Source organism: Protopterus annectens, chromosome 6.part0, assembly GCF_019279795.1.
Source record: "Protopterus annectens isolate FY-2018-M chromosome 6.part0, PAN1.0, whole genome shotgun sequence".
In the NCBI taxonomy this organism is placed as follows: Eukaryota; Metazoa; Chordata; order Ceratodontiformes; family Protopteridae; genus Protopterus; species Protopterus annectens.
In genome coordinates, this window is record NC_056737.1 from 728,688,697 (window position 1) to 728,713,461 (window position 24,765).

General features: G+C 39.5%; 1 protein-coding gene across 1 annotated transcript in view; it reads left to right on the forward strand.

The window, feature by feature from the left end:
- The window catches only part of LGALS3 (galectin 3), a gene marked incomplete in the record, with an annotated part of 122,759 nt that overhangs the window by 40,493 nt on the left and 57,501 nt on the right, over positions 1–24,765 (forward strand). The window contains 1 exon segment of the mRNA XM_044074417.1: positions 14,375–14,393. Coding sequence (XP_043930352.1) covers positions 14,379–14,393 — 15 coding nt within the window.

The following is a 24,765-nucleotide window of genomic DNA, read 5'->3' on the forward strand; positions in this document are numbered from 1 at the left end:
TCCACTACTATGTGGCCACAGTGGTGAGAAAATCCTTTTTTATGTTGTACAACTTATAAGGGGATGACATCTAGGTCCAAAGAGGTCATTATCTGACTGTACTCTACCCTTATCAGACCAATGCTTCCTGTGGTATGTACCTGACCAGGCATGCACAGCAACTAGTACGACATCAGAGGTTCCTTACAAAAAGAATACAAGGTGTAACAAACTTGCCTTGTGCAGAGTGCATTAAAGCTTTTTCCTTCTCAGTTTCCTATAGATTGCTGAGGTGATCTGCACCTGGGTTACAAGGCCTCCACAAACCGCACACTTGTGAATCTCCCACATATTCATAAGTCAGAGTACAAGAAATACAAGGTCTAAGGATCTGAATTTTGTCTGTCTTAGGCTGGAGAGACAGGTGTGTCCCAGAGACTGCCCCCTGCTATGGAATAGCTTTCAATCCATGTGAAGCAGAGTTCATCCATTACTCAAAGTGCAACCTAAACCAGTGAAAACTTGGCTAGGCTTAGGAAGGTCCCTAGTGTTGGCCTAGTAAAGTCTGATTCTGAATATCTTTGGTAAAAGCCCAGTGCCTTTCTCTGTTATACTTTGTGTACACTGAACTTGTAATTGTTTCAGTGTTAAAACATATATAAAATTCTTTTTGTACAATAGGAGGAATGCTTGGAAAAATTGTAGAATATGCTACACCCAAATATCTATTGCTGCATTAAAATACCCAAAGTACAATTTCAGTAATAGAAGTTTAAATGACTGGTACTATTTCTATGGTAACTTTTGGTTGTATGAAAACCACAGCAGCAGTGCTTTTGATTTTTGTACTTTGTTAGGAGGATGGGATGAATAGCTGTCTCCAGTATTTTTACCTTTTTATCGTCGGGTAAAATGCAGCCATGGTAACACTGAACAGGTTGGAATATTTGTATCCACAGCCCATTCTGCCATCAGGATTTCTCCATATCGCTCTTCTCAGCACTCCAGCTTCAGTGATAAATTGGCTTAAGTTCATATATATGAACTTGCTGTATATAGTAAACTCTAACCAGCACCCATGGGAATTGGTAGATGCCAGATAACTGTAGTTTCTGGTTGCTTGAGAGTTACTATTAAAAATAGGCCTGACTAATACTGTACCCTATACTATTTAGTTTGACTTGTTCTTAGGCTGGGAAGAGAAGAGATGTATTCCTATCTTCCTTTTTAAAACTCTTAAACGTAAAGGGGAATGGAAAGTGCATCACATGAAAATTATAATACATTTCTTAGAATTTTTTTTTTTTTTTGCTAGAGTTCCAGTTGAGTTTCCTGCATTTCTTTAAAATGTAGCCTGGGTTTTCTGTGCTCCCCACATAACTTGCTAATTTTAACTCGCGGGATTGCACAGTCCCTAGGAAAGAGGCATATTACCAAAGCCTGGGCTATTGAGCTTTAACACTGGTCAAAACAGATTGACAGAAGTGTGCCTACAAAATGTGATCATTTGGGACTTTCAACCAAAGTAAGTGTGTGTGTGTGTAATTTTTTTAATTAACATGCCTACCTTTTTCCGGTCCAGTGAAGTAATTGATAGTAGCCACTTGTTCTATTCTGAGTTTTTGTTTTCCTCCAAGTTACTCCAGATATTACTGAAACCACTTTACGAAAATGAAAAAAAGTACCAACAAAGACCAGGAACTGAAACCTCCCAGCACGATGTCAGCAAAAGATCTTTAGCAGCAAAACAATATCTCTTAGTGGCTTGGCTAAAATGGCCTTTACGGAGTCCAGCTATTTTCTACTGTTTCATCATCTGTCACTCCTGAGGTTATTAACTTCTTGCCCTCTGCCATTTCTGTGTTGTATCAATTTTTACTCTTCATTGTGGATATCTGGGTATCACCAGGAGTCATGGCACAAGGGACAGTAGAGGCCTGGGAATTTCCCTTCCAGCTCTGAGTAATCTTGACCCAACAAGAATGATCAGTCACTGCCCTACTGTGTAATTCAGCAATAAATGGTGATTGTACTATCAATTGTCACCTTTACAGGACCTGTACACTGGTCCATATTAATGCAATGTTTAGAGAAGGCTGTTTTGGACTAGTAGGATAAGGTTTACCAAGTGTATTGTAATGGAACTTGGTAAGATGACTACTTGCATATAGTAATTTGGTAGAAGCAACTCCAATAGAACTTTCTCCAATACGGTGCCTTGGGTGGGGTTTCTATCCACTGTAGGAATTTTCTTACATATGGTGACCTTGGTGGCTATTTCCATGTGATGTTTAGATCAGGATTTGAAGTAGCTCAGATAGCAGGTCTTGCCAGTTCTTTTGAATGTGTACTTCAGGCAAGGAGCAAAGTGCAGATTTCTCCTAATTTATCATTGACTGACTAGGTAATTTGGGATGTATCTGTAAGGGCTGGGCTTCAGACCATTGTTGGGTCCATCTTTGGTGAGGAGTAAAATCTTTTGATTTTTATTTTACTTTTTGGTTTGGCAATTGAATATGAACATGTAACAGGTTATTTAATTTCTTACTGTAACTAGCCACAGCTTGAAAGGGGCTATATTTCCAGTTCACTTAGTAAACTATTTTACTTGAAGTTTCAGAGAAAGTTTGAAGCCCTTTTTAATTTAGAAGCTTCATGTACAAAATATTTTAAGGAATAATAAATTGCTGGTCATGGCTTTCAAACTAGATATGGCCATATCTTTCCATGATGGCAAAATCTGTACCATGAGCAGTCAGATTCATTTGCGACTAGAGCTCACACTGTTCAAGTCTGCTATCCAGTACAAAGATGCAAACAATTTCAGGTTAGTTTGTACCATGCCTGCTTTTACCCATAACTGGTCAATCAGTCATGACCTTCCTGAGCTAAGGCTACAGAGACTGTGGTTGGATGGCACTTTCAAAATAGATTCTCATTCTGAAAATGAGATTCCTGCTTGTTACATTGTCCAGTAACTTTCCAGATCACTGACTCTGTCCTGTATGTCCTTGAGTAGAAAAAGCATTCTCATGAATTGCAAAAGAGGGATGCCTCTTTTGGATGTGATTTCTGACCAAATTGCCTCCATTTGAGTATAGTGGTGGCCCTGTTTTTTGAAATTTTACTTGATGGGATTTCTAATGGTCTGTTATAAGGAGACCACAAAGGTTGGTCAACTTTTCATTTGAACTTCTGTAGGCAGAATCCTGGTCTACAAGACAAATTAAATGAAACATAGTTGCATTGTACCAGGTGTACTCACTCATGTTTAACTGAATCCCTGTTTTGTCACAGACTGTGATCACTGATGTTTGTGGGTGAGATGTTTTAGTATTACCAAATAAGAGCTGTGCCAAGGTATCTGAGGGGACACTTGCACCTCTGCAAAAAAATGTCTACATTTTCCATTGGCTTTGTTTATAGTGTTTCCTCATGTGGTAGGAGTTATGAATCTCCTGGACCTACCTGACTGGCAACAACTTGTGGGATTATCCTTTTTGATCGGGTGGCTTTTAATAATGGGGGCCTTTCATGTTTAAAGGGTTATCTATGTTCATTTGAATTTGTATAACTCCTATTGCATTTCATCTTTAAATGTACAAAAAAAACTGTCTTCTGGGATGGGCAATGCAGGTCTGTGCACTTTTGACTAATTGTGAGGGCACTTGTGGATACAGCTTGTGTGTGTTTTTTTTTTTTTTTTTTTTTTTTTTTTTTTGAAACCTTAAATGTTTCCATCTTTTTTTAAAGCCTTCTTTTGATCCAGGAGATCTGGAACACTGCCACCGTATCTCCGACCTTCCTTTAAGTAAGGTAATTTGAATCTGTCTATTTACAGTTGAGTTACTGGATGGTACAGGACCTCATGAGTCATAAGTCTTCCTGGATGGTACAGGACCTCATGAGTCATAAGTCTTCCTGGGGGTTAAGTCCTCAAATAGGTGCCAACCTGACTTTTTGTAGTTGATTCCCTGACATTCTGATAATTAGTGGTAGTAAAAGTTTAACTGGATATTTTTTAAACAAAGTTTGCTTACAATATTTCATCTTTCATTTATATGTAGGTCCAAATAAAGTCCCTTCTCCACAAATTATGTCCACAAATTATGTCCTATCTTAATGCAATTTTAAATTTACTAGTTTCTCATCTTGACAGCATGACCTAAATAGAGGTGATTTGCTGAATGTAAAAATTCTGAATTTTGAAGTTTATAAGTACCTTCAGTGCAGACCTTTACTGGTAGCTGTTTATAGAGCCCTTCAGCTTTAGTACAAGATATGACTTCCAGTAATTTAGAGGAAAAACAAATCAAATGTACTCAGAGGTGATTTAAAATGAAAGATTAAAGGAATATATAAACTTAAATTACAAAAGGCTGGAAAAATAGAATGTTTAAGTAGTTAAAATGAACTGATACAAGCCCAGTTTTTTTTGCAGTTGTTTTTTGCAGTTTTGTCTGTTATGGCAGCTAAGGTTGCATGAGAAGAGGCTAAACAAAAGATAATACAATGACTGAGAAACTGGAAGCTCTTTATGGATAGTAAGATAGAAGAAAGGGATAGTCCCTTTAGTTTTATATATGGGTCTGACATATATTTTTATGAACCAGAGAAGTTGTGGGCAATAGATAAATTCCTTCAGCTCTTTGTTAATAGAGGAGCAGAGGGCAGTAGTCAAGTGGGATAAATTAATCCTTGCACTAAAGAGTGATTTTAGGATTACCCGATGTGAAGGGATTTTAGAGCTACAAGGCTCATGTAGAACACAAGCAGAAGGCTGTAGTTCAAAGTGGAAAGTGATGTTGAAAGCAGGGGGAAGTCCAAGAAATGAGGAGAGAGTGGGATTGGATACAGGTTTTTAAGGAGAATAATAACCATACAGAGTGTTTTAAAAGTTACAGAAAGTATTCCAAGAGGTAACCCAAAAAGAGGGAGATTTTTCAAATAGCTGTGACAATACATAGGAGTGCAGAAAATGGGCAAGAGTGGGCTGGAATTTACTGGAGAAACTGGCAAAGGAACCAAGGTATTGGCAGAAAATAACTGGGGAGGGAAGAGTAAAGAGTGGGATGAGGTCAAGAAAATGTTTGGACTGCAAGCTAGAGGCTGCCTTCCCTACCAGGGATTGATATTGGAGTATAGGCAAAGAGAAAGGGGTAAGGGGATTTGGGTTGGTTACCTTATCGAAAACCCATGTCAGTGAATGCCTGTTCGTTGACCAATAAACTGCAAATGGCAATTTAGCGAATTTTTTTTTCCTAAGGGGGAAAATCGCTTGGCCGCCCAGAAACAACAACACTATATTGCAAACTTGTCAAAGTGGGGGGGCTATGCCTCTCACACCCCCTAACTAAATATACCAACTCTGCACTACAGTGGGGAAAAGGGAAAATTCACAACAATGGCAAAGCAATTTTTTCCCCTAGGAAAAAATTCTCTGAAGTGGCCGTTCACTGAAATGACAGTTTGCATAATTGGCATATATGCTAATCACTCCAATGAGGTTAGAAAAGATTGGGAAGAGACTGCTTAAAGCTTTTTTATTTTCCTTTTTTAAAGGAAACAATAGGCGGACATGTATGGCTCTCCATCAAACTCCAGAAGGTTAGGATTTTTGCTAAGGGTTTGCATAGGTATTTTTATACTCCAGGCAAACTTAATAGAATTTTTCCTGAGGTAGATAGCAAATGTTGGAGGTATGATTTTGAAGAAAGAGGTAACTGGGGAATAAACATTCTGGGTGTGGGTAATTGGGAAATCTGGGTGTGTAATGAGATGGCAGATTTTAAAATGTTCCTACAGAATACTCTGTCAGAAATATTGGGTGAGCAAATAACTAGGGAATAATTCTTTTGAACTGGGACCTGGGATATGAATTGTCTAAAAGTAATAAGGCCTTAAGTTTAATTCTGTTGGTTGCCAAAATGCAGTTACAAGGATGTGGAAATCAAAGTATAAACCAGCTGCATTTGAAGTGTTGAATGAGTTTGGGGGATGTCATAATGGTGAAGGTCTTTACCTCCCAGGTAAATCACAGGGTTTAATTCTCACTGAGGGAAATTGGCCAAGCTTAAAATGGCCCACAAGGGCAGCTAGTCTAGTACTTGCATGTGAACCTATAAAAGAACTGGAAGAGGAATCTTTTAGAAAAGTGATGGAGCAAATTACATAGAAATAAATGGGAATAGTACATGCAGAATAATGTTGAGGAGTGAGATTTAAGGGAAGGCTGGAATTAAGCAAATTATGTAATGTTGAAAAAAAAAAACGTGATGTATGTATAGGGAACAATGCTTAATATGGTTTGTTTCCTGTTAAGACAGGCAAACGCACATTAAGAAGTAATTTTGGTAAAAGTGTTTAAAAAAGCCTATTTGGCGACATTGAATTTATATTTCAAATTTATTACAGAAAAATATTTTACTTCCCAAAATGTATTGGTATTATGATCAAACATGGGTTATTGAGGTCTTTCTGTTGATGGATGACAGCATTGTAATACAATACTGTTTTGTGGTACTGCACAATCAATCCAAATTATAAATATAACACTCCCAGTATTTGAAAACCATGTTATCTGTACAACCATGCATGTTAAATGGCAATTCTGAGTGGCAAAACTGTGTATCTGACTGCAACATTTGTTTGCCTGTATGCCACAAAAATTCTAGAATAATAATTCTGGTATGAAAATATAGCCAATATTCATAGCTGCTTTTACCAAACATGTACATCTTCAGAAACATTCACATTACAGATCATGTTTTAATGGCAAGTTAAGTAACACCCATATCTTGCATATGCTACCCCAAACATAACAAGATCACACTTAATTCCTGCATAATTTAATATAAATATGGGCGTATCATATTTTCATAACTATTTGCAAACACTCTTTAAATGTAGTACTCTCTTTTACATACTGACTGTTACAAGGACATTCACAAAAAATCATCTAGATGGCACCTTCATCCATCATACAGAACCTACCATTAATGAGATATTGGCCTAATATTATTCATACAGTGTTTATAAATATTTGTCTATGCCTTTGTTTGTCCTAATGCTTTTATAACACCCACTGGTTGTCTAGGCCCTCCTGTCATGACCATATTCACATTACTTGTTTGACTAATCTAAATATATCTGTTGTAATATTTTTAACGTCTTCTAATCCTGGATCTATATTAGTTCGCCAAAGTCACTCTTCAGCGAACACATGCTCATCAACCCATATTCAGCGATAATCACTTCTGAGATTCGCTGATACTCCCAGGGCAAAGAAATACTTGCCCACAGCACAACTTTACCCTTTTCTCCACTGTAGTGTGATCGCAGTGGGTATATATAATTAGGGGGCTGTGTGGGGGGTGAAGCCCCCCCCCCACTTGGGTGCATTAGATTTGGGTCCATTGTGCTGCAGGGTGAGTATTTCTCTGCCTTGGGAGTATTCAGTGAATCATGGAAGTGATTTTTGCTGAATGCAGGTCAACGAATGTGTGTTTGCTGAAGAGTGACTTTGGCGAGCTAATATAGACCCCTAATCATCTGTCAGTAATTCAGACCATACATATCCCACAGTAATGTTTCCACTAAGGGTGCCTACCCCTATCTTATCAGCAGGCAATAAAGCACTTTAAGTTTTAACCCATGAGCTACTTTTAGGTGCCGTTAAGTACAATTTATTACTACAGCGTACCTCCAATTAAATGGTTATGTTTTTGTGCACTTTACAGTTTACTTGTACATCCCCAAAGATGACTCTCATTCAGTTTTACTAAATATGAGGGATTTCCTTAACATTTTGCAAATGTTCTTCGAGAATTTTTGCCCTGTGAATCTCTCATTGAAGTAGGCAGGTACTCCGTGTTTGGATTGCCAGCATTCTTCACCTGACTTGTATTTACTTTAAATAATTTCATACTTTTTTGTTTTATAACCATCCCCAAACAAATTTCAGTTACTCAAGCCCTGTACATCCTACACTGATCTAAAAATAATGTTCAGCTCCTAAAACAACATGCATCCGTAATATTATCCCTTACAGACCACGTCTTGTATCCAGTTTCAGGAATTAGGGAACATAATTAAAGACTTATGGCCACAGACATTTAATGTATTGCATACCACTTACTACTTTCAAAATAGCTCCTCTTAAGTCATTTAGAAATTCTACAAAACCAACCATCTGATCAGTAGTTCTTGCCTCCTCCTTTGTGTGGAGAAATGGAGGACAGTGGTGTCACCCACGTCCACCATGAAGAATGCCATGAAACCACTGCTTGTCCAAACCTTTAGTCATTTCCATGGCCTAGCACCTGTCCACATCATTCTGTACACAACATCCAAGCCAAGCATACAAGTTTGCGGCCACAAATGCAAGATTCCCTCCACGGCACCCATTACATGAGGTTGCATAATAGTGAAGTTGACATGTTTCCACCCACATGGAGTATAAATGTCAGTTGTCTAGATGTGTCTTCTGTCCTCAACACTGGAAGCACTCTGTCCCACTACCAACCCACTCAACCAGTACTCACTCTTGGTAACCAAAGATTCCTTGCTGGCTGGCAGCGACCCATCTCTACAGCCCAGCAGGCACGAGTGCTGACATAAGGCTACAATGACTAGACTCTGTCCTGACCTGCAGCAGAAAGGAAGCATGCATTTAGGACGGTAATTGCCTGCATCCTTCAACTAATCCATACCAATTCACAAACAAGGGAAATATTAGGATACTTAAGTTGGTACTACTCTAGTCTTCTGTATAGAACCAGACAGCAAAAATGTTCTGTGACTATCTGAATAGTAATTATGATGCATGTTATCACACTGTGGTCATGATGCAAGTATGGCCACACCTTCTCACACTGCCACAGTGTACCCATGTAGCAACACATGTATACACATACACATTTATATCCTTTACAAACCAAGCAATGGGAAATGCACAGGACTGCATTACTCTTGACATTACACTGTCCTCATGATGTGTATTGTGTTCAGCCACTGTCACTCGCCCACAGATGTCTTGTTTTGCACAAGTGTTGGCACAGACTCCCCAGCCATACACAGTGAGTGGACAAAATTTTATGTTCTGATTTTTATATGGAAGGCTTCTGATGAGCAGGCATGACATGTGCTGTCTAGTGAAATAAGCTTATGAAGGCTGCCTCACTTAAAGAAAAAAATACTCTGTGCAGCTCATGTTTGAAGAGGTGTAAGTGTGAGTCAAGTGGACAAACTGTTGACCAATATGAAATGAACACGCACCAAAGTTTAAATTGCCACTAGAAGCCTTTTCTGAATAGTCCTCTTCTTCCACCGACAGCATGGCTTTCCCGGTTGGGGCTCGCCAGTCCACCGACAGCATGGCTTTCCCGGTTGGGGCTCGCCAGTCCACCGACAGCATGGCTTTCCCGGTTGGGGCTCGCCAGTCCACCGACAGCATGGCTTTCCCGGTTGGGGCTCGCCAGTCCACCGACAGCATGGCTTTCCCGGTTGAGGCTCGCCAGTCCACCGACAGCATGGCTTTCCCGGTTGGGGCTCGCCAGTCCACCGACAGCATGGCTTTGAATACTTATCAAAAACCATGCACTTTAAACTGTAGAACAGCCTTTTTGTGCAGTAGTTGGAGGCCTGTTTATGTGCTCTAAAAAGAAGGTATAATTGTGTAGGATGTATGACTTGACCAGATTTTTCTGTGAATTTCTCAGTTGCCCGTTTCATGTTATCCAACTGAAACCAGAACAGTATGTGAATAGTTATGCTTCATTCCCAGAGCTTGGCCAGGAAAGCTGCCCTGAAAGGCAGCTAGACCTTGTGTAAGCCATTGAAATCCATATGATATGAACAGCTTCTATTGGCATACAGCATTACAGCACTTGTTTCGTGGAGAGAGGATGGTCAAACATGGGTTTGGCTATGCCCTCAAGATGGTTTGGCCATGATACTCTGCAAAGCATCCCATTCAAAGGTGCACCTTGCATTCTATGCACTGCTACTGTGGTTAAGCTCTTGAATCCTATCTGGAACAGATATGGTATTATCCCTTCTTGACTCTGGGGTGGTGTGCACCAGGCCCAAATCTGTTGGGTGTGTCTTGAATTTTTTGTGGTGGCATAGCAATATGGGCAGCTCCCTTATGATTTTTATAGGGTAGCCATTTGAAATGACATTATTCAGTCTAACCACAAGTCACAACCACATTTTGCTGGGTGAGCAGTAGACCATAAGATAGTAACTTTTTAAAACAAGACAGCCATGTAACATGCATACCTCAACATAGCTGAGGTTTTGCCTGTTTATGCTGTCGTATTTGTGGCTTGCTAAATAACACACACACACACACACACACACACACACACACACACACACACACACACACACGCAGTATAAGAAGTCAGAACCCATGGAACCTACCCAGAACTCCCCCTTCAACATTATAATTTCACCTTTCAACCTCTTAGCATAAAAATTCTGGGGAAAGCCAAAAATAATTGGGAGAACAAAAGCCCAAACTCTGAGACAGATTTTAAATGTTGCTGTTATAAATGGTAGCCATCCAAAATGTCAGGACCTGCAAAAGTGAGTCTTGAAACAGAGACGGAATAGCTAAGAGACTGGACTTGTATATACAAAGTCTGAGATGCCATGTTTTTCAGAATATTCCCTTTTCTCCAAAGTATGGCAATTGGTATATATAAGATGGGCACCCACTCCCATCCCCCTGCAAAAAAGGTTTTAAGGAGAAGAGCGATTTTATTTATTTTTCAGGATCTGCTCTTCTGTGTTTTCAGTCTAGTACTGACATTTCAATAAGGAGCCCTTCTAAACTTGGATAGTTGCTAGAATAACAGATTTTGTGAAGGCATGCATTTACTGAAGGATATGAAGTCTGAAACTATCATTTAGTGACTTCATTCCTCATTGATGTGCCATAATACCACAGATTTTGAGAAATGGATAAAAATGAGGCAAAAAATCTGGACAGTTGGTCTTGCCTCAAAGATAAGAAAAATCTTCTGCAAGCATTTCTGAAACTCTCTATAGTATTGCATACCAAAATGTTTCCCAACATATAAAATACATTCAAGTGAAAAGAGGTGGGATAGAACATGGAGTAGCCATCTTCAGGATTTAATTAGCTAACTGGTCTCTGATTGCAAACAGTCCCATCCTTTTTGGATTTGCCACAAAAATGTGGAGAGGCCACAGAAGACAATACTTAACTTATGCAAATAATTTAGTCCGACTCTTTGTGAACTGCATTCTGCTATGTTAACCTAAACCATAAAATCTTCTGTAAACCTTTGTCATGTTAGCCCTTTCAACTTGAACAGGACAATGAGCTGCTCCGACAGCACAATGCATAAGAGATTACCTCTAAACCAAGTATACTCTCTAGATTCTCTAATATAGGCAGGAAGTACACTGACCTGTTTAATTTTATATATGTGTAATATAAAAATCAATGCCATGTGAGGGTATCTGCTAATACCAACTATGCTTCTAGAAGGATCCAAAAAAAAGCTAGATATCAAAAACTGCAAAAAGTTCGACACCTTTCCTCAGTCTCTCCAGCAACAAACTACTAGTCTGTTCTACATTTGAGTGTGCACGTCTGAATACGTTGATCACCTGATGAAATAAGGTTACAAAAAAAATGGTACGGATTATTGTCAGTCTGAGATAAATAGTATAATCCTGTGTAGTAGCCATTATCTTAAACAAGATAATGGTATAATTTTATCGGCTAGACTGAACACTAACCAGGTGACGGAGTGCTTGTGCAGTGACAGTTCTGAGTTGGTCTAGTGTAATTCCAGGTTGGAGCTGCAGGATTGTGTATATGTACACGGTCTAAAAAAAAAAAAAAAACAACTTGATTCAGTTTGAATATATGCTAATTCTTCCACCCCAAGGATTGTTGACTACTTCCAAAAAAGTTACAGAACTAGCCAAGTTACTCTGTTGGCTACTTCTAGCTTAAACTGACAAAACTACAACATATGTAATTTTTCGATATGAAATTGTGATGCAACACTTTTAGATGGTTCAAATTTGCAAAATGTCCGTCCCAGCCATCATAGTCCTCTGGGCAGTGGGCAGCCATCTTATGTCTATGCCTGCAATTTCTTTTGACTGTGTATAAATGACTGTATAAATGCCAAGTCCATCAACTGGGATGGAAAGGGAGTTGCCAAATTTAGGATGGCAACCCATAATGCCAAAAAAGAGGCAAGTGAGAGGAGTAGAGCATTTTATGAAAAATATAATGTGAAACTCTCATGTCGGTCATTACTGACTGTACTGGATGGCAGTTACTTGCAAAACCATGCACTTTTGGAGACTCAAAAAAATTGTGAAAAAAAAATATGAAGCAAATTACTGGGACATGTTGAGATGCATTCTCTTGTACCTGCCTTTCTCTCTCAACTCAAACCTGAAATCTAGTACTTGCATACTTAAGTTAGTAGTGCTTGCCATCAGCAGGCATTTGCTGAAGGAAAAGAAGTCTTTAGCTTTCATGTCTGCTATTAATTACTAAAATGTAGAATACACACAAATGCAAAGCATAACTCTGGGCAGTTGCTATCCAAAACACACACGCACATACAGACACACAACACTTATTTGTAATTCTGCGGCTGTAGGTATGGTTACAAGGTAAAATCCAGTCACCAGCGAATGTACAGATCTTTTATCTTCTGTTGTAGGTGGTCTCCTGGGAGAGTTTCTTTTTCCAGAAATGTGGTAAAACCTTCCAGAGTGGCTACATATAACAAAGGAACAGATCTTGGTAAGGGCCATAAAAAAAAAAAAAAAGAATTCTGATCTCACAGCTTGGAGGTATTGGGATAAGGTATTTGAAGATAGAGGTGTGACTGTATAAAAAGGGTTTGGCAGTTAATTGAAGGTAGCTAAAGGAATGCAATGGTGGGGAGGAAGTAGACACTAGAGAGTAAAATAAATAAAATTTGTATTTTTTTACATAAATTTGCATGCTTGTTTAGGACAGTAATGATTGCATCAATTAGTTTGTACGATTTTGCAAATGTAGTAGGATAATTAACTTTGCTGGGTTTGAATGCAGTTGGAACAAAGGTACGTGGTGGCAGGGTTGTGTAACAACTTTTTTACTGTATTTATAACTTGTATACATAGCTACCCTTTTAAGTTTCATTTGTTAGCCATAAGTGCAGTATTTACCAGAATTCTATGGCAGTGCTGTAGCAAGCAAGTTCCATTTTTGTACTGGCAAGCACTCCCCCCCCCACTTGTTGAAGGCATTCATTTTGGATAGCTTTAGACATAATATAACTTGAAAAAAGCCATGTTGATCTGATGCTTAGAAGAAAATGTTCTGTGTGTGTGCCTGGCTACACACCCTTGTTCTGTAGATAGTTGTTGAGCATACTGTGCTTAAGAGCACATGGAACTCTTCTGCTCAGATGAGTGTGCTCTTAACAGGCTTCACAGCAACTCTAATTATCTGCTGAGTATGCCTGTGTAAGAAGCAATGAGTTATGCATACCTTTTAAATGAAACAAGAGGTGTGGTCTTTACCTGACCCTTTCAAAACTCTCAGGGGGACTGCAAATGTGGCATTCTTCAGAAAAAAATGTACAAGTATAAAATGATTTGGTTGAATGTACTAAGTAGATTGCTTCTAGGGCAATGTGGTTTCTGAAATTGCCTTCCTGAGATGGTTGTAGAGTCTGCATAGGAAGTGAATGTTTAAGGACTGTGGGTAATTATCTTTAAATAGAGGAACAGGCAGATTAGACAGGCCAAGCATTCCTCATTCTGTGCTATCAGAAATGTTGTATAGAAGCAAGGCCGTGTCAGTTTGGTGGTCTGTGTGAAATACTGAACTATGAGTGCAATCCTTTTTAACGCTAAAGTGCAAATGTAAGTATGAGCTGATTTTTGGTCAGATACTGTAGCTGTACTCCTTGGCACCTAAGTGGGAGTGCCAGATGTCAAGTGAAATAAATACTGCCTGCTACTGAAGATAATGTAGAAAGTTTTTGTGTTCCAGTGAAGAGCTGTCATTCTGTCCACAGCAAGTGTCTGGTCTGCAGTACCTTAACTTCATAGGACTGCTTTAAGCATGCAGGTTTGAGCCTTTACCTCCACTATGGGTGGCCTAAAGGTGTTTGCCTTACAAACACAAGGTGCAGGGTTTGAAGCTCACAAAGGATAATTGGCTAGGCTTAAAATGGCTCGCAAGGGCAGTTAGCTTAGTATGAACCTATAATGGTTTGGACAGGTGCAAAGAAAATGAATCTCTTGGCTGAAAAATGTATTTGTCTAACTCTCCATACAGTTATGCTGTATAATCTTTTTAACAGCATGGAAAAAACTGATTCCTTTTTTCTTTTTTTAGGAAAATGGATGAGTTTTCGGTAAGTTTCATACTTTATTTCTTACAAAATGTTTATGTATTTTCATTAAGAATTTTAAGTACAATATTCCTTTAATTGCAGTGTTTTTATCCTTCATTTTTGCACATATCACGCAAGCAATACCTTCCAATGAGCAAATGTGACTAATGTAACAAGGGTTATATTCTATACAACAGTGTTGTCTTGGTGAGATTTTGTAAAAATAGGGTCCACCTCATAAAGGTACTCACCAAGACTTTAAGATTAATTCAGTTCCAGCAATGCTACACTCCTTTGTTTGCTGAATCATTTCTCCATTCGGACCCCTGATCGGCCTGCTGATCAGGCAACCCTGTGTGCCCAGAAGTGTTTTTACAGGAAGTAATTCAATAAGGTATTGTGCAAATAGCTGTGTAACTACAGCAAAGCTAGTAAGGGGAGACTGCTAGAAAGGTGCTTGGTATCACATCTGGACAGAGGAAGGATGACCAGGAGACATGGTGGTGGAATGAGGAAGTACAGGAGAGTATACACAGAAAGTGGTTGGCAACAAAGTGGGATTGTCAGAGAGATGAAGAAAGTATACCAGTATAAGGAGATGAGGTGCATGGCAAAGAGAGGTGGCTAAGGATAAGGCATATGAAGAGTTGTATGAAAGGTTGGACACTAAGGAGGGAGAAAACCTGTACCGATTTGACTAGACAGAGGGACTGAGCTAGGAAAGATGTGCAGCAGGTAAAGGTGATACAGGATAATGAGGGAAACATACTCACAAGCGAGGAGAGTGTGAGGAGATGGAAAGAGTACTTAGTACAATGGATTAGCAAGGAGGAAGGTAAGGATAGCTATGAAAAGAATGAAGAATGGTAAGGCTGTTGGGCCAGATGACATACCTGTGGAAGCATGGAGGTGTTTAGGTGAAATGGTAGTGGAGTTTGGTACCAGATTGTTTAATAATCTTGGAAAGTGAGATGATGCCTGAGGAATGGAGAAAGTGTTTTGGTAACGATTTTTAAGAATAAGGGTGATGTGCAGAGCTGTAGTAACTACAGAGGGATTAAACTGATAGTCACAGCATGAAGTTATGGGAAAGAGTAGTGGAAGCAAGGTTAAGAAGGGATGTGATTATTGATCAGCAGTATGGTTTCATGCCTGGAAAGAGCACTACAGATGCGATCTTTGCTCTGAGAGTGTTGATGGAGAAGTACAGAGAATGTCTGAAGGAGTTGCATTGTGTTTTTGTAGACTTAGAAAGCATATGACAGGGTGCCTAGAGAGGAGTTGTGGTATTGTATGATGAAGTCAGGAGTGTCAGAAAAGTATGTAAAGAGTGGTACAGGATATGTACGAGGGTAGTGTTACAGTGGTGAGGTCTGTGGTAGGAGTGACGGATGTGTTTAAGGTGGAGGTGGGGTTACATCAAGGATCAGCTCTGAGCCCTTTCTTATTTGCAATGGTGATGGACAGGTTGACAGACAAGATCAGACAGGAGTCCCCGTGGGCTATGATGTTTACAGATGACATTGTGATCTGTAGTGAGAGTAGGGAACAGGTGGAGGAGACCCTGGAGAGATGGAGATATGCTCTAGAGAGCAGAGGAATGAAAGTCAGCAGGACTAAGACAGAATATATGTGTGTGAATGAGAGCGAGGATAGAGGAATGGTGAGGATGCAAGGAGTAGAGGTGGTGAAGGTGGATGAGTTTAAATACTTGGGGTCAATAGTTCAGAGTAACTGAGTGTGGAAGAGAGGTGAAGAGGGTACAGGCAGGATGGAGTGGGTGGAGAAGAGTGTCAGGAGTGACTTGTGACAGACTACCTGGAAGAGTGAAAGGGAAGGTCTACAAGAGGGTAGTGAGACCAGCTATGTTATATGGGTTGGAGACAGTGGCATTGATAAAAAAGCAGGAGTTTGAGCTGGATGTGGCAGCATTAAAGATGTTAATATTTGCACTGGGTGTGACGAGGGTGGACAGGATTAGGAATAAGTATATTAGAGGGTCGGCCCAGGTTGGAAGGTTTGGAGACAAAGCCAGAGGCATGATTACGTTGGTTTGGACATGTGCTGAGGAGGGATGCTGAGTATATTGGGGAGAAATGCTAAGGATGAAGCTACCAGGTAACAGGAAAAGTGGAAGGCCTAAGATAAGGTTTATGGATGTGGTGAGAGAGGACATGCAGGTGGTTGGTGTGACAGAGCAAGATGCAGAGGACAGGAAGAAATGGAAACAGGTGATCTGCTGTGGCGACCCCCTAATGGGAACAGCCGAAAGAAGAAGATGATTGTGCAATACAGTGCAAGTTAGTAAGAATACTTTTTGAACTGAAATTTAATTTCCATAATACAATACCATTAGAAGAAAAAATAGCACTATATCCTAGTTTTGTGTAGGCAGTAGAGGTTTACCCATGACTAGCTTTAACCCAAATTTTCCTTCATAACAAGACCACGCCAGCTATGGCTAAAGCCTGTACAATCTATACTTAAAAAAACAAATATAGCATGTTTAGAAAGCCCACACACGCAACACTACATGACCTTTGGCATGTGCCTTGCCAAGCACATGCAGCAACTGGAGAGACCACAGAGGTTTCTGACCAGGACAATCCAGGGTCTCAAACACCTATCCCATACAGATAGGCTAAAGGTCCTGTCCCTCTACTCTGTCTCATACAGACTGCACAGAGGTGACCTATGTCTGGCATATGAGGCCATCTGAGAGACAGCCTTGATGGAGTTGCTGCATATCTGCAAGTCAAACTGCACTCGCACAACCCGCACTCGGCCTCAACCTGGTCTGTGACATTAACTTGTTGGCAGGATAGAGCAGAATAGATTCCCTGTCCATGTCAAGCAGAGTACCTCACTAGCCCTCTTTGTGGAACCTGGATGACTAGATAGGAAACAAAATGCACTCCTGGGATCCCACCTGTGTCCCTGCTGGATGGGGGGAAATGGGTGCTGACTTTGGAACATGGGTGAAATTCTTGGCTAGGCTTTTAAGGGCCAATTTGTCTGCACAAGTCTGCTAGACAATCCCATTTCTAGCTTTACTAAAACTGATTAATGGGTCTTGCAGATATGAAGTACTCCACACAAAAAGACAGTTAACACTACTTGACCATTTCTTTTAACTATTTATAAACGACACAATTTTATTTTGGCCATTGTTCTGGTTATTTTGCCCTAGTTAGAGCTCCTATATATGCCACAGCTTTCCAACTGACTGACCTTGCTAAATTGTGACACCTGCGTGATCTACTGGTTTTCACAGCTTGACTTGTGGTAGGGAAGTAATCTACTGGTTTTACAGAATTTGAGACAAGAAAACTCAGGTGTGGACATAATGATCGATTTAGGATAGACAAAATAGTCGCTATTTACTGTGCTACATGGATATTAGTATTTCAATAAATACCAAGATAAGAGCTGAGCCAAAACAATAACGGAATCAAATTCTGTGAGATTTATCAGTCTCCTTTATACTCACAATTCCATCAGAAAGTTTGTAGTTTTTATTCAGATTTTAACTGAGAAATCTCCTGTATAACTTCTCTTTCTCATTAAGGAGAGGTCTTTTTCCATAGCAGTTATGAGATTGCATGTGAGATTAAATGCATGCAGAGTTTTTGAAGTTGCAGCATTGTTGCTAGAACTTGTCTTGAAGGGCTGCTATTAGAATTTGATAAAGCATCTGATTTGATGGTCTTTACTTTTTAATGTCCTTGCAACTCTATCCCAAAATAACCTGATTAGGGTGAAGACTGACAATTTTTTGGCTAACCTCACACTTTCCTGCAATATTGCCTGTGTGTACTCAGGAGATCACACTCTAGCCACTCTTGCAAGCCTGCACTTGGAAATCTGCTTGCTTTAAGATTAGTGGACAGTGTCCGAAACTTTTCTTCCTGTGACACTATTATGCATTCTTTGTCCTATTTTAAACTATAAACCCTTTTTTTTTCATAGCAGGATAAATAAAAACAAAAAAAAAATCCAATATAATTCAAAATGCCACGGACCTGACACGAGAAATAAAATCAAACACTAAAAATATTAGCGCTTTTGTCTCGAAACATCACAACCAAATACACCCTCAGCATTTAAAAAAATGAATTCAGAAGTCATACAAGTACCGGATCACATGACCCCTCAATCGCATCTAAAATATACAAAAACAAATTTAAGATAATCCATATGACAAAAATAACTCTCATAAAACATTCGGCCACCCTAGGGAAATGATATTTTTATTGAAGTGTTTAATTTTGTTTCTTGTATCGGGTCCATGGCTTTTTGAACTATTTCTTTTGGTTCTTGGCAGGATAAATCCCAGTCTGTGTGACCCAGACAAAAGACTAAGTAGTGGTACAGGTAGTAGAGCTACAAACAAGAAACCTGCAAGTGGCGACTTCTTACTCATCCTTTTGGAGGAGATTTCCAGTTCACTGCATTGTCCAGACCTTTAAGCAAGAAGGTGCCCAATGAGCAGTGTTGTGTGCAGGGTCTGAAAAAGTCAGGATGTTCTTATGAAAGCTACATCTGCAGAACTGGGCACCAGCAGGGGGAAACTTGGTAACCTGTCCCAGTGATGCAAGTGTAAACAACCACCACCAGGTGGTAGTTAGCCTATATGCAAAATATATTCTGTTCTGTCATGAAAGACACTGGTCCCAGAAAGTAAGGTGGTGCACATGAAGGGGAAACTCTTAGCAGGTCATCCTAGTGATGTGACTACACAAATCCAGCATCAGCTGGTAGTTGAGCTTTAAGTCTCTGTGCTGCTTCATGAATGATGCAGCTCCACTCGGTAGTTACCTGGGGGAAATTAGTGGGGGGATGTTCCCTTGAGTCCCTGGTTAGGGAATGGTTAAACCATATCCTCTGGCATATGAACTTGGGAAGCAGTGTGACCTGTGAGTCTGCTGAAATGCAAAACTGAGGGGAAGAGACCAAAGAACCCCATACCTTCCTGGATGAGGACTCTGATTTGGGTCTCTCCCCAGGGAAAGTAGGCTGATTTGTTTTGCTAGAGTGGATAGAAAAAACGTATAACAAAAAAAGAAATCCAGTTAGCTTGTGTCTTGCTCCCTTGCTCCAGAAGGAGACTGGGAAGGCAGCTGTAAGTGATGCACAATAAAATGGACACTGATTACTGACCCAAATAGGTTCAGCTAGATCCCAGTGGTAGAGAAGGAAGGCCTAACTGTTTTCCTGTGCCAAAAACTGTAAATTTTGTAATTACATTTTAATGCTTCTGTCTGCTAAAGGCAATTGGGAATGCTAGAAAATGGAATCAAAGTCTAAACTAACTGTAATTGTAAGTACTGAATATTGTAAAGGAGAATCGGTTGCTTGTAAAAGCATTTGTATTTTAACCCTCTTGAGTATTTAACCCTCGAGTATTTTTTTAGCAGAACTGTTATCACTACAAGATTCAACTTAACCAAGTCTATGGCTCAGAAGGATTAAAGGCCTGACTGGTCAGCCTGGTTTTGATTAGATTCCAGACACTGAAGGAACTCAGAGGTGTCAGAGCAAAGTCTGCTTACTATCCTTTGGGAAAACTGTTGAAGTATGGCTAGGGTGTAATCTTCATGTGGAGCCCTGGTCAAAAACAATTGCCGTCATGGTTTGCATGGCTCTTGTGAAACATGCCCATTGTACAGCAACCCTTTGGGACATGGCAGATGTGCTTGGAAAATATAAGGTATAGCAGCAAAAGAGCATCACTCTTTGCAGATTGCCCCTGTGAGGAAGGAATGCATGGTAAATTGAGTGGGTGAGAGGAAGGTAGGCTGTTTGACCACTGAGGATTTGGAGTGCAAAAAAAAAAAAAAACCCCCCAGAACGCTTGTATATTTACCTTTGGAATAAGTGAGTATGACTGTTTTTTACTGACTTATTAAAACATGGCTTTCACTGTTCTCAATAATGAGCCTGTGTGTTTGTTTTGTTTACAAACCAAAACAGCCATAAGGCACAAGGTTTCTTATTAGGGAGAGTTTAAAAACATTGACTTCCTCAGAGTTGCATGGTGTAAAAGTACAGACTCATGGACTCAAAACACAGGACTACAAGTTAGCTTGGTAGCAGCTCATGGCCTTTACCATTTTTTCACCTTTAAAAGTAATGTTGAAAGCAAACCATGACTATGCCCTCTCTCCTACTACCTTCTAAACACCCAAAATATTAAAATAAAAAATTGATGCCCTGATAGCGCAGCACAGCCCAGAACTTTACAGCTATTAGAGCTATAGCTTTAACCAGACAACTTCTTCACTACACTTACCAGAGTACAACTTCTGTCAAGACTGTAGAACGGGTACTAGAAAAGGAGGAACTCAAAATCTCCACTTCAAATCAAATTCCTTGTACAAGCAAATTCCACTTCAAATGCACATGTTAATTTGGTTACTGGTAGAAGTAAAATCAACCAAAATTTAATTATCTGGAAATGATTGTTGCTTACCTACCCCCACTCTCCCTTGGATAAATCCAGAAACTTAATATAAGCAATTACTACCTTCCTCAAACAACAACAAATCTGATTGTGCTTAGTGGCAACTTTGTTTGAGCTAGGCTCCCTGGTTGTCCCTGGACTGCAGACCTAACAGTTACCTATGAATCTCCACAGTCTAGCCAAAAAAAAAGCCATTAGACAGCATAAAAGTCAAGCCACAATCTGTCATCAAGCAATGATGCCTCGCAGGGTATGTGTTGTTGTGGAAATAACACCTGCCCAGGGGTGTTGCAGTGTCTGGCCTCTACACCCCTGGAAGGGCATTATTTCCACAATAACATGCACCCTGTAGGCATTATTGCGTTTAGAGAATGGGCTGTCTGTAAAATTGTTGTGTTTTACTTATTTTTGTTACTATACATTTTGATGTAAAATAGTTCTTCTGCCTAATGTTTCAAACTTGCTGTAGTGTATGTTTAAAGGTGTTTCAAGGAAGCATTTTACATTTAAAATAGAACGCTTTAAAAAAATATCCAGGTATTTATTTTTTGGCCCCTTACTCCCAAGACATTTGGTTTGTTGGCATTCATTGGAGATTGAAGTTACTAAATGACACAATTTGAGTTTCAGACTTATTTCCTTCAGAAAACTCATGCTAACAGAAATCCTTTAAGCAAGTTTGTAATTTTATAAGAGCAGTGATTAAAATCTTTCTGTTTTTGAGCCTTCATGCCCCCCTTTATTTTAGACTTTGCCCAGATTTCTTCAGCTAAAAGGTCCAGAGATGTGACATCTTCACTGTTGCTGCTGTCAGTAGTCCAGCTCACTTATCACAGGCACATCTCTGCGTTGGAAACATACTAATTCAAATAAAATCTGTTCCTATTTTGAGTTTGTCTCTCCTTTATTTTAGGCTTTTCAACTTCTCTTGAGCTAAGAGTAGAGTGCATACCTCTCAGCTGTCCAGATGTTTGCAGAATATCCAAATTTTGGCTCGTATGGTTTGTCCAGTCCTCATAAAATTTGTAGTGTTCTGTGAAATCACTGGGGATCAAATTCAAATCCCTATCACACAGTCTCTTTTGCTTTCATGCATGTATTCACTCTCGCACAACAGCAAAGTAAACCTACATACACACACTTTTATATTTTTATATATATATATATTCTCTGTCTCTCTGAGCTTGGACTGAAAAAAAAAAAACAGTAATGGTCGCCATTATTTTATGTGGGCATTACCTGTACATTAACACCCTGCTGGAGAACATTCTCCAATCAGGGTGTGATCTACAGGTTACCCATTCTCTGAAACTAAAATTATTTAAAATACAGTCCTAAAAATTTTGGAAAGATTATCTAACAAGCAGTAAGCTACCCACTTCACCTTATCATACATTTAGCCTCTCTACAGATTAATTCCTTAAACATTTCCGTGACATCCCCAACCTCCACAGTAAATCCTAATAATGTACTCCCCTCTGCGCTTAAGTGCATTTCTCTTTTCAAGCACATCTCCTTTAAAAACATCACTTCTTGAATAAATATAGCTAGATGGCCCTCTCAGCACAGACCATCTCCAGCCCTTGTTGAGCTACCATTGTTAGGACTCGATTGTGAAATTACCCCAAACCTGTATACAGTACAATCTCCGCCTCACTAACACCATGTCCAACATTTGGAAAGCTGTCCTAGTCAAACGTCTTCCCAAACTAAAATAAATCCTATACTTTTTCCAATTTTAGCCCTTTCCTTTCCACCTAATGCAAAATCCTTAAAGATCTACCTCCAATTCTCAAATTACATTAGACAATACCACCTACTATCACACAAATAACATGGTTCCTGGTGTAGAAAGAATACTTGCACTGCCATGTGGTCTCCCTGACATTCACATAGAGATGGATAGAGGTATGCGACCCAGTGCTATTTTTATTGACCTCCCCAAAGCATATGATCTGGTCAACTACACTACTCTCTGAGCAACTTACAGAAATGGGAATCTGTTCCGATAACATCCTCTGGTTCTACTGTTTGAATTGCCACTTCACTGTCCGCTTTTAATTCCTTTACCTCCCAACAGTTCCTCTGTACTTAAAGGTGTCCTTGGATTCCATTCTTGTCCTTGGATTCCATTCTTGCCCCACCTTTTTATTCTCTGGTCTACATTGACAAGTTTCCTCTTTACCTTCCTTTCCTGCTGTATTGCAGATGATGGGTCCTCTACCACTCGAACCATTTATCATTTCATCACAGGTGACCTACAGTTAGTCCAGTGAACTGAAGAAAATCCTTGTTCTTCTAAACAGAAGGTCTACAGAACCCAAAATTCTTATACAATCCATGATAACGGCTACAGTCCACTAGAAAATGGTCGTTCAAATATCTTGACTAGGGTTAGATCCCTCCCTCAACTTCAGTATATAACACAAAAAGATAAACTCCCCTCCTCTTTTGGGTGCAAAAAAAATCAAACTGTTTCCTTCTACAGATCATCATTAGGTAAAGGCATTCTTCTTTGGGAGCAGCAAAATGGGAAGCACTGGAGTGGACACATTTCACTTCAATAAAACAAGTGCATTTGAAAAAAAATTTAAATTTTTAAAAGCATGGTAATTGTGTACTGAGTGTTTAGTATACAGATATTTGTAACATGAAATTTTCACATGTGTAAATATAATTATACAGTTATGGCTCACTGCTATTCAAAAACAAGCACACTGATTGTACACCCCAACCAGCATGCCCATTGTAAATTGAGCACATACCAATAGAAAAGTCCAGCCACTGAAGTACCACTGAGTGGCTAGACTTTGTCTTTTTAGTATATGTTGAGGAACAATGCAAAATACAAGAGAAATCGTGTACATTTGGCAAAAATTATAGAAATGGAAGCCTACCTGATTTTCTTTGTACAGCAGACTCCCTCTTATCCAGCCTGTCTTTAACCAGCCATCAAATGTCTGCCATAGCCCTAGCAAAAGACAACCGAGAAGAACAGCACTTCTGCCTCTAGGCTAAATTAATGACAGACGTTTTGCGTTTTAGACTTCATATTCTTTAGAAAAATGCAGAATAACACAAATCCTATTAATGATATTTTGTATGCTTTTTCTGATTAACCAGCCGTTCGTTTATCCAGCCTAAGTTCTGGTCCCAGTGAGACCAGATGAGAGGGAGTCTGCTGTATTTCTGCACTGTCCGTCCCAAAATCTTGCCAGTCGTACCTCTCAAATGTCCATATTTTGCCTTGTATATTTGATTGGTTCCTCCTATCAAAAAGTGCAGTTTTCTGGCAAGCCACTGGGGATGGAAGTTGTTAAATAACGGATGTTTCAGGTTCAGGATTCATATCCTTCTGAAAATGCTAATTCAAAACTTCTTATTCCAGCAACTTTCTAAGCTTGAGAGCTAATATTTAAATCTGTTCCTATTTCTGGACCTTTGTCCCTCCATTATGTAACTTATGTTAGGCTTCATTATGTCCACATTTCTTGCAAAAAGCACTTTTTCTGTTACTTCTCCTGCAGTTATGTATTTTGCAAGCATGGGAACACAAGTCGCATGCATTCGCAGTACATCCATAAACAAGGAAGAATGCAAAGGAACCCTACAGTGCTGTTATACAAAAGACAGTGCTTAAGAATGGTAAGCAATTATGTTCTTAAATAATGCCATTGTATAATAGCAATAACCCACTCCCTGGATGTGGGTATCACAAGATTTTCCCACTGTTTGGCTTCATTTCATTAGACGAGCTTCGCCCTTGTGATCAGATTACACCATCTGCGGATAAATCATGCGATACCCACACCCGGTCGTGAATTATTGCTAAAATATTAAACTGCCTTTGAGATAAGAAGTGTCAGCTTTGTTTTCACATTTCCTAAATTAATGTAAACAAACATTTAAAGTGAACAAATGCGGATACCA